At 55.1% G+C, this 12,433-nt stretch overlaps 1 protein-coding gene across 1 annotated transcript in view; it reads right to left on the reverse strand.

Moving 5' to 3' along the window:
* Positions 1-12,433, reverse strand: part of LOC138753046 (zonadhesin-like) — a 113,985-nt gene that overhangs the window by 34,703 nt on the left and 66,849 nt on the right. Inside the window, 4 exon segments of the mRNA XM_069915639.1 lie at positions 1,459-1,661; positions 2,334-2,513; positions 6,109-6,194; positions 10,455-10,563. Of these exon segments, the coding sequence (XP_069771740.1) occupies positions 1,459-1,661; positions 2,334-2,513; positions 6,109-6,194; positions 10,455-10,563 (578 nt within the window).

Raw genomic sequence — 12,433 nt, forward strand, 5'->3', positions numbered from 1 at the left:
AGGAGGAGGAGGGGCAGTGGGGAGGAGGAGGAGGAGGGGCAGTGGGGAGGAGGAGGAGGAGGGGCAGTGGGGAGGAGGAGGAGGAGGGGCAGTGGGGAGGAGGAGGAGGAGGGGCAGTGGGGAGGAGGAGGAGGAGGGGCAGTGGGGAGGAGGAGGAGGGGCAGTGGGGAGGAGGAGGAGGAGGGGCAGTGGGGAGGAGGAGGAGGGGCAGTGGGGAGGCGGAGGAGGGGCAGTGGGGAGGCGGAGGGGAGGAGGAGGGGAGGAGGAGGAGGGGCAGTGGGGAGGAGCGGCAGTGGGGAGGAGGAGGAGGGGCAGTGGGGAGGAGGGGCAGAGGGGAGGAGGAGGGGCAGAGGGGAGGAGGGGCAGTGGGGAGGAGGGGCAGTGGGGAGGAGGAGGAGGAGGGGCAGTGGGGAGGCGGAGGAGGGGCAGTGGGGAGGCGGAGGAGGGGCAGTGGGGAGGCGGAGGAGGGGCAGTGGGGAGGCGGAGGAGGGGCAGTGGGGAGGCGGAGGAGGGGCAGTGGGGAGGCGGAGGAGGGGCAGTGGGGAGGCGGAGGAGGGGCAGTGGGGAGGCGGAGGAGGGGCAGTGGGGGAGGCGGAGGAGGGGCAGTGGGGAGGCGGAGGAGGGGCAGTGGGGAGGCGGAGGAGGGGCAGTGGGGAGGCGGAGGAGGGGCAGTGGGGAGGCGGAGGAGGGGCAGTGGGGAGGCGGAGGAGGGGCAGTGGGGAGGCGGAGGAGGGGCAGTGGGGAGGCGGAGGAGGGGCAGTGGGGAGGCGGAGGAGGGGCAGTGGGGAGGCGGAGGAGGGGCAGTGGGGAGGCGGAGGAGGGGCAGTGGGGAGGCGGAGGAGGAGGGGCAGTGGGGAGGAGGAGGGGCAGTGGGGAGGAGGAGGGGCAGTGGGGAGGAGGAGGGGCAGTGGGGAGGAGGAGGGGCAGTGGGGAGGCGGAGGAGGGGCAGTGGGGAGGAGGAGGGGCAGTGGGGAGGAGGAGGGGCAGTGGGGAGGCGGAGGAGGGGCAGTGGGGAGGCGGAGGAGGGGCAGTGGGGAGGCGGAGGAGGGGCAGTGGGGAGGCGGAGGAGGGGCAGTGGGGAGGCGGAGGAGGGGCAGTGGGGAGGCGGAGGAGGGGCAGTGGGGAGGCGGAGGAGGGGCAGTGGGGAGGCGGAGGAGGGGCAGTGGGGAGGCGGAGGAGGGCAGTGGGGAGGCGGAGGAGGGGCAGTGGGGAGGCGGAGGAGGGGCAGTGGGGAGGCGGAGGAGGGGCAGTGGGGAGGCGGAGGAGGGGCAGTGGGGAGGCGGAGGAGGGGCAGTGGGGAGGCGGAGGAGGGGCAGTGGGGAGGCGGAGGAGGAGCAGTGGGGAGGCGGAGGAGGGGCAGTGGGGAGGCGGAGGAGGGGCAGTGGGGAACAGGTTGTTCCAGGTGGGAGCTATTGATTTGCTGCGTGGATGTTAACCAGAGGGTCTGATTATTCTCACCAGGTGGTAGTTGTGGTCAGAGTCCACACAGCCACACTGTTTGAAGGGTACACACCGGTCCCCACTCAGGACGTAGCCAGGGTCACAGACGCACCCTTCCACACAGGGCCGCAAGCAGTCGTTGGGAGCCGAGAGATCGGTACAGGAGGAAGGACAGGCCGTGCCACAGGTCTCGTAGTGGCTGCCTGCTCCGCAGCTCAGAGCTGTGGGGACGGAGCAGAATTAGACCCACGCGGACACAGGGCCTCGCTGCACAGAAACATGGCCCTTTCTTCTCCACACCCCACCCAGAGAACACATCCTCCCCGACGAAGCCACCGCCCACCCAGGGACATATCCGCCCCGACACAGCCCACCCAGGGACATATCCGCCCCGACACATCCCACCCAGGGACATATCCGTCCCGACACATCCCACCCAGGGACATATCCGCCCCGACACAGCCCACCCCCCACTCAGGAGATGCAACCGCCCTGACATAGCCCACCAGGTTTTTGTATGTTCAGTGGGATAACACCAACATTTGGATTCAGGACACATTCCTTCCAACATTTGGATTCAGGACACATTCCTTCCCACTGTTGTCAGAATCTTACATGGACCTCAACCTGGAACAAAATAATGCCCCTGTACTGTTTCAGTGTAGCCCATCCAACGCTCTGTGTAACACCTCACATTGTGTATGGCATAACACCGAATGCTGTAATCTGCGAGGGCCCCGCCCCGCGACGGCCGCACCCCACCCCGCACTCCGCCACTGTTACACCCCACCCTGCACTCCGGTTTTGTAACACGAAAAGCAAAATGGAAGTCTGGGATGTGGAATTTCTGGATATTTTTCAGGGACTGACCATCGGGGATGCCATTTACTTACGGCAGAAGGTCTTGTTACGCCACGTGACGGGTGCCCCAGCCTGGGTGCAGAGGTCAGCATAGGACTGCAGGGTGAAACATAGGGCCACCATCTCTTTGCTCGGTCCGCACGACATGTCGTACACGCAGTCCTTGAAGTGCTGCTCCACGGGGACAAGCGCATTGCACTCACGGAAGGGGCCTTCAAAGGGTAGGAAATGAAAAACATTGACCTCAGGCTGCAAAGTCGGATACGCAACACCTCGCAGTCGCTGTTCGCTCTACTGGAGTGAAACACGGAAGTCTGAAGGCGCATTGATCGTAGGCAAAATACGGAATTGCTGGAGGAACTTAGCCAGAATATTACCGATGTTTCGGGCCTGAGTCGTTCAAGGGCTCAGGCACAAAACGTTGGCAATATACCTGTACCTCTTGTGGACACTGCGAGACTGCCTGAGTTCCTCCACACTATTGTAACGCCACCTATTTTCCTTGCATGATGGTACTTGTGAATATTTCTGATCTGTGCAGTAGACAAAAGCACTGGAGAAACTCAGCAGGTCACGCAATGTCCAGAGGAAACACCCTGGACTTCTGATAGGCGCTGTGTGGCCCACTGAGTTCCTCTAGCTCACTTGTGCATTGCACTACAATCCCAAAGTCTGTTTATCAACCTATTTCTTATCTATCGTGCATTTATTTTCTTGGTTAATTTAATATATTGTGTACTATTGCAGTTTTTTGTTTTTTAAAATTTCTGTTTGGCTGCAGCAAGTAAGAATTTTGGTGGATTTGTACAATGTGTACGACAATAAACCCCTTATCTTTACAGTCAGCGTAACGTCATCTAGGCACAAGTGATTTGGTTCGAATCCTGCGCTGTCTGTAAGGAGTTTGTACGTTCTCCCCTTGTCTGCGTGGGTTTCCTCTGGTTTCCTCCCACCCTTCAAGGCATACTGGGGGTTGCAGGTCATTGGGGTGTAGTTGTGTGGCACGGACTCATGGTGGGTTGGATGGGCCTCCTCCTGTGCTGTAAGGTCTGAATTTACATTTCAAAACTGATCACTCAAAGGAACAATGTTTCAGTGGAAGCTCAGGGTTTTGATGCAGGGGTCCGGCCCAGAGCGTCGATACAGTCTTCTCTCCCACTGATGAATCAGAATTTATTGGCATGAACAAGACACGAAATTCATTGTTTTCCATAGATATTTCTATAAACCACCTTACAACAATAAATAAAAATAGTTCACGAAAAGTCAGAGTGGGGCCGCGTCTGGGGTTCATTGTCCGTTCAGGAATCTGGTGATGGTGGGGAAGAAGCCGTCCTTGTGTCACTGGGTGCTCGTCTTCAGGCTCCTGGACCTCTTTCCTGATGATAGCAGAGTGAAGAGCGCACAGCCTGCATGGTGGGGGTCTCTGAGGATAGAGACTGGTTTTTAAAACACTGTCTCATGTAGATCTCATGTAGTTCTCAATAGAGTGGAGTCTGGTGCCTGTGATGTCGCAGGCCGAGTTAACAACTCTCTGGAGATATTTCATCTCCTAAGAGTTGGTGCCTCCATACCAGGCAGTGATGCAACTGGTTAGAATGTTCTCCACCTGTAGAAGTTTTGAGAATATTTGGTGATGTACCAAATCTCCTCAAACTCCCGCAAAGTATAGCTGCTGGCAAGCCTTCTTCATGATTGCATCGTCATGGAGGCTCCAAGAGATGTTGCCACCCAGGAGCTGAGCTCTCGATGAGGACTGGTTTGTGTTCCCTGGACTTCCTCCTGAAGGCCACAATCATCTCCTTGGTTTTGCTGACGTTGAGCACCAGGCTGTTGGCATGAGCCATCTCCCTCCTGGACGCTTCCTCATTGCCGTCTGTGATAACCATGGTGTCATCGGCAAACATAGATAGGATTGCAACTGTGCCTGGCCACACAGTCGTGGGTGTATGATGAGTAGAGCAGTGGGCGAAGCACGGATCCTTGGGGGGAAGCTGTGTTGATGATCAGTGAGGAGGAAACGTTGATTCCAATTCACACTGACTGTGACCATCTGATGGGAGAGTCCAGGATGGGGCTTGACCTTCTGAGATCCCCCAGCAGATTGAGCAGGGCCAAGAAAGTCAGAGAGATCTCAGCAGATGGAACATAAGGGTGATGCAAGGCAATTAACATTTCCTCGCAGGACGAGTCACAGCAACTGTTAAAAGGAGGTGAGGCGGCGTTTGGCCTCGGCTCTGGGGTTGAGGTCAAAATGGGGCAGATGTTGGATCGTGGAGCCAGTCCACAGGAAGGAGAACCACCCCATCCCATTACTTCTCCCCTCTCTCTGCTTAGTTGCATCACAGTGCCTCCTACTGGCGTGATGAGAGGAGTGCGGCTGCACCAGGTGACACCATCAGAGGGGGTGACACCAAAATGATGACTGTCTAGAAAACATTTGTGCTGTGTTTCTGCAGAAATTTTTTTTTTTTTAGAAAAATATCCCTGTCGCTCGTTATAACAAAAACAGTTTTCGTCAGCCCAGCTGACATGTATCAATATATGAGGCTGAAACTTGATGCTCATTTACTTTTTGAACCTTCTAACGCACTCCAGTCAGAGCTGTCGTTATGACCCGATGACAACGACGCTTCGAATCACATGATTCCTTGTCTACGCACCCATCAGCAAGTGTTGTTTTTGTTGCTGCTGGTGTTTTTACAGTCACTGTTTTTGTCAAATTTTCAGTGATATATGTGAATTACAAGTTACATTAGCACAAGAAATGTTACTAAGGATTCTGGGTGGTCTGGTATGGGAGGAAGTCCATGTGGGGGGTGGGGCGAGGGGGAGGGTGACACCATGAGTTACCTCAACGGGGACACCAACCCGAGTGACGTGCCTAATTCCCCGCTTCCATTCCTTGGCCAGAGAGGTCACTTGGAAGTAGGGGATAGGTAGGTGAGGATGCTTGGGGAGTGAATTCCTTCAGCAGTTGAAGACTTCTGATGGTGGAGCACATCCCTCCGATCCCTTAGTGTGGAACCTGGGTTGGATTCCAATGCGCATTCTGCAGTGAACTGCTGGATCCCTGATGACCTGGATCCATCCTGTACTGCGGCCCCTCCCTCTTTGACCCTATATAAAGCCTCTAACCTCCCTGACCCTTCCCCAGAAAGTCTGGGTCACAGCACAGGACGAGGTCCCTGTAAATCAGTGACTCATTCTCAGCCCCTCAATTTATTTTTACTGTGTCTCACATTCCAGAGATTATTTCCTGTCAAATTTTTAAAATCTATCCTCGTGATCCCTGTGTTTACTTCCAGAAGGATTGAGACAGTTATGTCCCAATGATCCGGGTTTTCAATTCCTTTCGAGAGTGTATCCCAAATATACCAGCGTTCGATTCCAATCTGATGAATTCAGTTGATCCCAGTGCCTACGGTATTGTGTCAGATTTATCTGAATGATCCCTGAGTGATAGGTCACTTTAGGTTTGAGTCCGTGTCACAGCGATTCCCAAACGTGAAATTCCCACAGTTTGGAGTCACTGTCTCCACTAGTTGCGTTGTGTCGAACTCAGGCCAGACAGGATCCATTCCTACAGCCGAATCCCACAAGCTCAGACAGGCCAGAGGTTCAGTCCCCACTGCTGACCTCCACATTCTCCCAGACCTTAGATTGGGCAGAGGTCCCTTTCCCACTGCTGACCCCCACGCTCACTCCCGGACCTTAGACTGGGCAGGGGTACCATACCCACAGCTGACCCCTAGACCAGACAAGGGTCCCATCCCCACTACTGACCCCACACTCTCCACAACCCACCTTTGGGGTCCTTGATGAACCCACAACTCCAGGGCGCCTTGAACTTGTCTTTATCGCAGTCGGAAAGGGGCTCGTCGTGCGTGCATCTGGGAACGACACAGACCAGATTATGGGAAGGAGTTTGGGGATTGGCCAGAGAGGTCACCTTGAAGTAGGGGATAGGTAGGTGAGGATGCTTGGGGAGTGAATTCCTTCAGCAGTCGAAGACTTCTGATGGTGGAGCACATCCCTCCATTCCCTTAGTGTGGAACCTGGGTTGGATTCCAATGCGCATTCTGCAGTGAACTGCTGGATCCCTGATGACCTGGATCCATCCTGTCCTGCGGCCCCTCCCTCTTTGACCTTGTATAAAGCCTCTAACCTCCCTGACCATTCCCCAGAAAGTCCGGGTCACAGCACAGGACGAGGTCCCTGTAAATCAGTGACTCATTCTCAGCCCCTCAATTTATTTTTACTGTGTCTCACATTCCAGAGATTATTTCCTTTCAAATTTTTTCAATGTATCCTCGTGATCCCTGTGTTTATTTCCAGAAGGATTGAGACAGTTATGTCCCAAGTGCAGGTGACCCGCTTCTCACCTCTTACTGATGGCCAATTCCATCCTGCTGGCTCTCACTCTTAAGAGTGACTCTTACTAATAGGAGGCTTTAATTTTAAATTTAGGCATACATCACGGCGACAGGCCCTTCTGGCCCACGAACTTGTGTCACCCAAATACACCCAATTAACCTGCACCCTCGGTACGTTTTGAACGGTGGGAGGAAACCAGAGCCCCTGGAGGAATCCCACGCAGACAAGGGGAGAACGTACAGACAGCGACGGTTTCGAACGCGGGTTGCTGATGCTGTAACAGAGTTGCGCTAACCACTACGCTTACTGTGTAGCCCCAACCCCGAGATGGTAACCATTCTCTTGGTAATTACATTGGAAATCCTGGTGAATTTCTACAGATATGCTGACCGGCTGCATCACGGCCTGGTTCGGGGACACCAATACCCTTGTGCGTAAAGCTCTGCAAAAGGCAGTGGCCCAGGGCATTGCAGGCAAAACCCTCCCCCACCGTCGAGAACATCTATGGGGAAAGCTGCTGTCGGAGATCAGCAGCAAGCATCAAGGATCCACCCCCACCCAGCACGCGCTCTATTCTCGCTGCTGCCATCAGGAAGGAGGTATCAGGGCCACAAGACTCACCCCCAGCAGGTTCAGGAACAGCTGCTCCCCCTCCACCATCAGTCTCCCCAACGACAAAGTTATTTAAGGACTCTTGCACTTTATTGATTTTTTTCTTTCTCTGTATTGCAGTCAGTTTGTTTACATTTCTTTATCTGTTCACATGTGTACATTGAGTACAATTTTTGTAAGACCAAGTAGTGGTAATTCTGCCCGGCCTGCAGGAAAAAGGAATCTCAGGGCTGTATGTGAAGTCATGTGTGTCCTCTGACAATGAATCTGAATGCTGAACTTTAATTCCCCAACAATCAACATCCTGGAGATCTTCTCCACCACCACCCCACCCCCCCCACCCCCCTGCCTGGGCTGCCTCTGCATGTAATTCACCCTTGCAGCCACATTGGGAAGGAAGTTCGGAGGAGGTTCACCAGGTTGCTGCTGCATTGGGGCAGAGTTTTACTTTGACGTGTAGGTAGCTCGTCAAAGTTCAGATTTATTATCAGAGTGCGTACACGGCATCACATATAGCCCTAAGATCCTTTCTCCCGCGGGCATGGCAGAATCACCACTTATTGGTCGTGTGAACTGTACTCAGGTAAAAGATACAGGAGAGAAATGTGAACAAGGAGGAAGTGCAAACAAACTGGCTGCAAATCAGAAAATAAATACAAAGCCCCTGTTATCCGGAATTCAAGCAACCAGCAAAAAAACCCAACTAGGTATAAAATATGGGCTTCAAATTGGTGCGCCTCGCTGTTAGTTTAGCAATCATGAAACCTCAAGCAACCAGAAAAGTCACTTATCTAGCATCCACCAATTTACCCCAGGAGCTGGAGATCAGGTGTTTATCAACAGATAAAGTGCAAAAGAGCCCTTCATCGAGTCCCTGATTGGGTTTGTCGTTGAGGAGTCTGATGGTGGAGGGGGAGTGACTGTTCCTGAACCGGTCTTATGGCACTGAGACCTCTTTCCTGACGGCATCAGAGTGTGGGCTGGGTGGAGTGCATCCTTGACGATCACTCTTTCTTATCGTGTGCTGAAACTGACTACTTGTACTCGATAGATCTCTTTCCCTCCCCTCCACGTACACCTGTCTATCTAGAAGCCTCTTGTTAAAGGCTACCGCTGCATCTGCCTCCACCACTACGCCTGGCCACCCGTTCTGGGCACCCACCACTCTCTGTGTCGAATACGTGCCCTGCACACTTCCTCCCCCCTCACCTTAAACGCACACTCTCTCATGCACGACGCTTTTATCCTGTGGACAAAATTCTCTCTGCCCATCCTCTCAGGACGTTTCACACCTCCCTTGTGTTCAGCACGGACACGTGGGCCAAAGGGCTTCTTTCTGTCCTGTCCTGTCCTAACTGGAGGGCGGCGCAGTTTTTGTGACGCTTTCACAGGGGTTCAAGTCCCACGCTGACCATAAGGAGTTTGTATGCTCTCCTCGTGTCTGCATGGGTTTCCTCTGGGCGCTCTGGATTCCTCCCACCGTTCAAAAGCATGTAGGGTTAGTCAGTTCATTGGGGGGCACAGGTTTCATGGAGCAGAAAGGCCTTCTACTGTAGAAGACTACAGCACAGAGACAGACCACTCGGCCTTTCCAGTTTGTACTGAACTATTTTTCTGCCTCGTCCCACTGACCTGCACCCAGTCCATAGACCTCAGGACCCCTCCCATCCATGTACCTTTCCAAATGTTTCGTAATTAAACCAGGGAGAAGGGTGTATTCTGTCCCATACAGTTCTCTGTTCTAACTAGAGGCATTAGAGTTAGCATAGTGGTTAAAACAACACTATTATGGTGCCAGCAACTAGGATCCGGGTTCGAATCCCGCACTGTCTGTAAGGAGTTTGTACGTTCTCCCCGGTCTGCGTCCAGGGGAGGGGTTGTAGCTGAATTTGGTGTAATTGGGTGGCACTGGCTCGTGGGTCGGAAGATTATGGTGATGTATGTCTACATATGGAACATTTAATTGTTAAAATTGAGCCTGCATTCACCACTTCGGCTCGTTCCACATTTCCACCACTCTCCGTGTGGTGAAGTTCCCACTCACGTTCCCCCTAAACCTTTCCCCTCTCACCCTTAAGCTTTTATCTCTCCAAATCTCCTGTGTTGTTCAAATTAGAGTTAGAGAGGGGAGTTTTGGTCATGTACAGTAAACATAAGCTGCAATACATTGCGGTGCAAGTAGATTTGAAAACCTTCAGTGGGAGAAAGTAAATTGTGAGCAGTGACGGTGATACAAATAACATGGTGCTGTCAAGGAGCTAGCAAAGGGACAATGGGCCAAGTGGTCTCTTGGGCAAGCATTGAAGTTGCACGGCGGTGCTGCAGACCTGTCACAGAGGACCCATTGACGGTGGGTATAGATCATGCTGTCATCCATGATGAGGTAGATCTGCTGAAGGTGGTCAGCAAGGCGGAACGGAAGAAGGCTGGGCTTCACTAGTCGGGGGACTGAGTTCAGGGCTCAAAAGGTCATGTTGCAACTCTACAAATCTTTGGTGAGACCCCACTTGGAGTATTGTGTTCTGGTCACCTCATTACAGGAAGGATGTGGATGTTGTGGAGAGGGGGCAGAGGAGACTCACCAGAATGTTGCCTGGATTGGAGAATGTGTCTTATGAGGTCAGGTTAGCAGAGTGGGGACTTTTCTCTTTGCAGTGAAGAAGAATGAGAGGAGACTTGATATAGGTCAACAAGATTATGAGAGGCAGAGATAGGGTGTTTCCCAGGGTGGGAATAACAGACACCAGAGGACGTCTGTACAAAGTGAAGGGAGGGAAGTTTTGGGGAGACGTTAGGGGTACTTTTTTTACACTGAGAGATGTGGGGGCCTGGAATACCTTGCCAGGGGTGGTAGTGGAGGCTGGTACATTGGGGGCATTTAAGAGACCCTTAAGCACAAGGATGGAAGAAAGAGGGTTACAGGGGTAGGGAGGGTTTAATATATATTTTTTAGGAATAAATGAGTTGGCACAACATCGAGGGCCAAAGGGCCTTTACTATACTGTACTGAGCTATGTTTTATTTTACCTTGGGATCAGGCCGATCTGACAGATGCACTGGGGAGACTGGAAAGGAGAAGGGCTGAATTCCTGAAAGCATCAGGTGTTGAAAACGTGGTACCTGTCGGGCTGTTGTCCAACAAGTCAATTCACAGCAGCACTTACTGTGTCTCTGTGCCAGGGACAAGCCAGCTGGCTCCGAAATCTTTGATGTTGTCGGCAGTCTGTCCATCAGGCATCTGGTAGTCGTCAGAGGAGAGTCCGTTGTAGTTGCCTGCAGCAGAGAATCGATAGATACTAAGTGACAACAGGTGGAGGCTCGGTGCAACACAGACGTGCTGGAGAAACCCAACAGGTCGCGCAGTGTCCACAGGGGTAAGAGGTAACCGAGATTCGGAACTGGGCTCTTCGTCAAGATGTGGGCGTAAAGCAGGCAGGCACCTGGATATAAAGGTGGGGAGAAGAGGGAGGAAGGGGTGGGGGGAGGAGTGGAGGAGGGAGGAAGGGGCGGGGGGAGGAGTGGAGGAGGGAGTGGCGAGGGAGGGGAGGAGGAAGGAAGGGGCAGGGGAGGAAGGAGGGGAGGGGGAGAGGAGGGAGGATGGGGCAGGGGGAGGGGAGGAAGGGGCAGGGGGAGGATGGAGTGGGGAGGAAGGGATGGGGAGGAGAGGAGGAAGGAAGGGGTGGGGGAGGCGAGGGGGGAGGAAGGGGTGGGGGAGGCGAGGAGGGAGGAAGGGGTGGGGGAGGCGAGGAGGGAGGAAGGGGTGGGGGAGGCGAGGAGGGAGGAAGGGGTGGGGGAGGCGAGGCGGGAGGAAGGGGTGGGGGAGGCGAGGCGGGAGGAAGGGGTGGGGGAGGCGAGGAGGGAGGAAGGGGTGGGGGAGGCGAGGAGGGAGAAAGGGGTGGGGGAGGCGAGGAGGGAGAAAGGGGTGGGGGAGGCGAGGAGGGAGAAAGGGGTGGGGGAGGCGAGGAGGGAGGAAGGGGTGGGGGAGGCGAGGGGGGAGGAAGGGGTGGGGGAGGCGAGGGGGGAGGAAGGGGTGGGGGAGGCGAGGGGGGAGGAAGGGGTGGGGGAGGCGAGGGGGGAGGAAGGGGTGGGGGAGGCGAGGAGGGAGAAAGGGGTGGGGGAGGCGAGGAGGGAGAAAGGGGTGGGGGAGGCGAGGAGGGAGAAAGGGGTGGGTGAGGCGAGGAGGGAGAAAGGGGTGGGGGAGGCGAGGAGGGAGAAAGGGGTGTGGGAGGCGAGGAGGGAGAAAGGGGTGGGAGAGGCGAGGAGGGAGAAAGGGGTGGGGGAGGAGAGGAGGGAGAAATGGGTGGGGGAGGCGAGGAGGGAGAAAGGGGTGGGGGAGGCGAGGAGGGAGAAAGGGGTGGGGGAGGCGAGGAGGGAGAAAGGGGTGTGGGAGGCGAGGAGGGAGAAAGGGGTGGGAGAGGCGAGGAGGGAGAAAGGGGTGGGGGAGGCGAGGAGGGAGAAAGGGGTGGGGGAGGCGAGGAGGGAGAAAGGGGTGGGGGAGGCGAGGAGGGAGAAAGGGGTGGGGGAGGCGAGGAGGGAGGAAGGGGTGGGGGAGGCGAGGAGGGAGGAAGGGGTGGGGGAGGCGAGGAGGGAGAAAGGGGTGGGGGAGGAGAGGAGGGAGAAAGGGGTGGGAAGAGAGGAGGGAGAAAGGGGTGGGAAGAGAGGAGGGAGAAAGGGGTGGGGAGGAGAGGAGGGAGAAAGGGGTGGGGGAGGAGAAGAGGGAGAAAGGTGTGGGGGAGGAGAAGAGGGAGAAAGGGGTGGGGGAGGAGAGGAGGGAGAAATAGGTGGGGGAGGAGGAAGGAGAAAGGGGTGGGGGAGGAGAGGAGGGAGGAAGGGGAGAGGAGGGAGGAAGGGGTGAGGGGAGTAGAGGAAGAATGGGCAAGGGAGAAGAGGAGGGAGGAAGGGGCAAGGGGAGGGGAGGAGGGATGAAGGGGTGCGACACTGAATAGGATGTCTTCTGTTCCACCCGACACCAAGAGAAACACTGAGGGTTGTGGGTGAGGCTCAAACATTCACACCTCTCTTCTCCATTAAATCTGACACATCCCCCCTGCTCTGTTTCAAACTATTATTCTGTCCAGTCCCTCTGACCTACACCCAGTCCAAATGTTAAAATTGAGCCCACATTCAGCACCTCAGCTTGTTC

Source organism: Narcine bancroftii, chromosome 2 (assembly GCF_036971445.1).
Source record: "Narcine bancroftii isolate sNarBan1 chromosome 2, sNarBan1.hap1, whole genome shotgun sequence".
NCBI lineage: Eukaryota > Metazoa > Chordata > Chondrichthyes > Torpediniformes > Narcinidae > Narcine > Narcine bancroftii.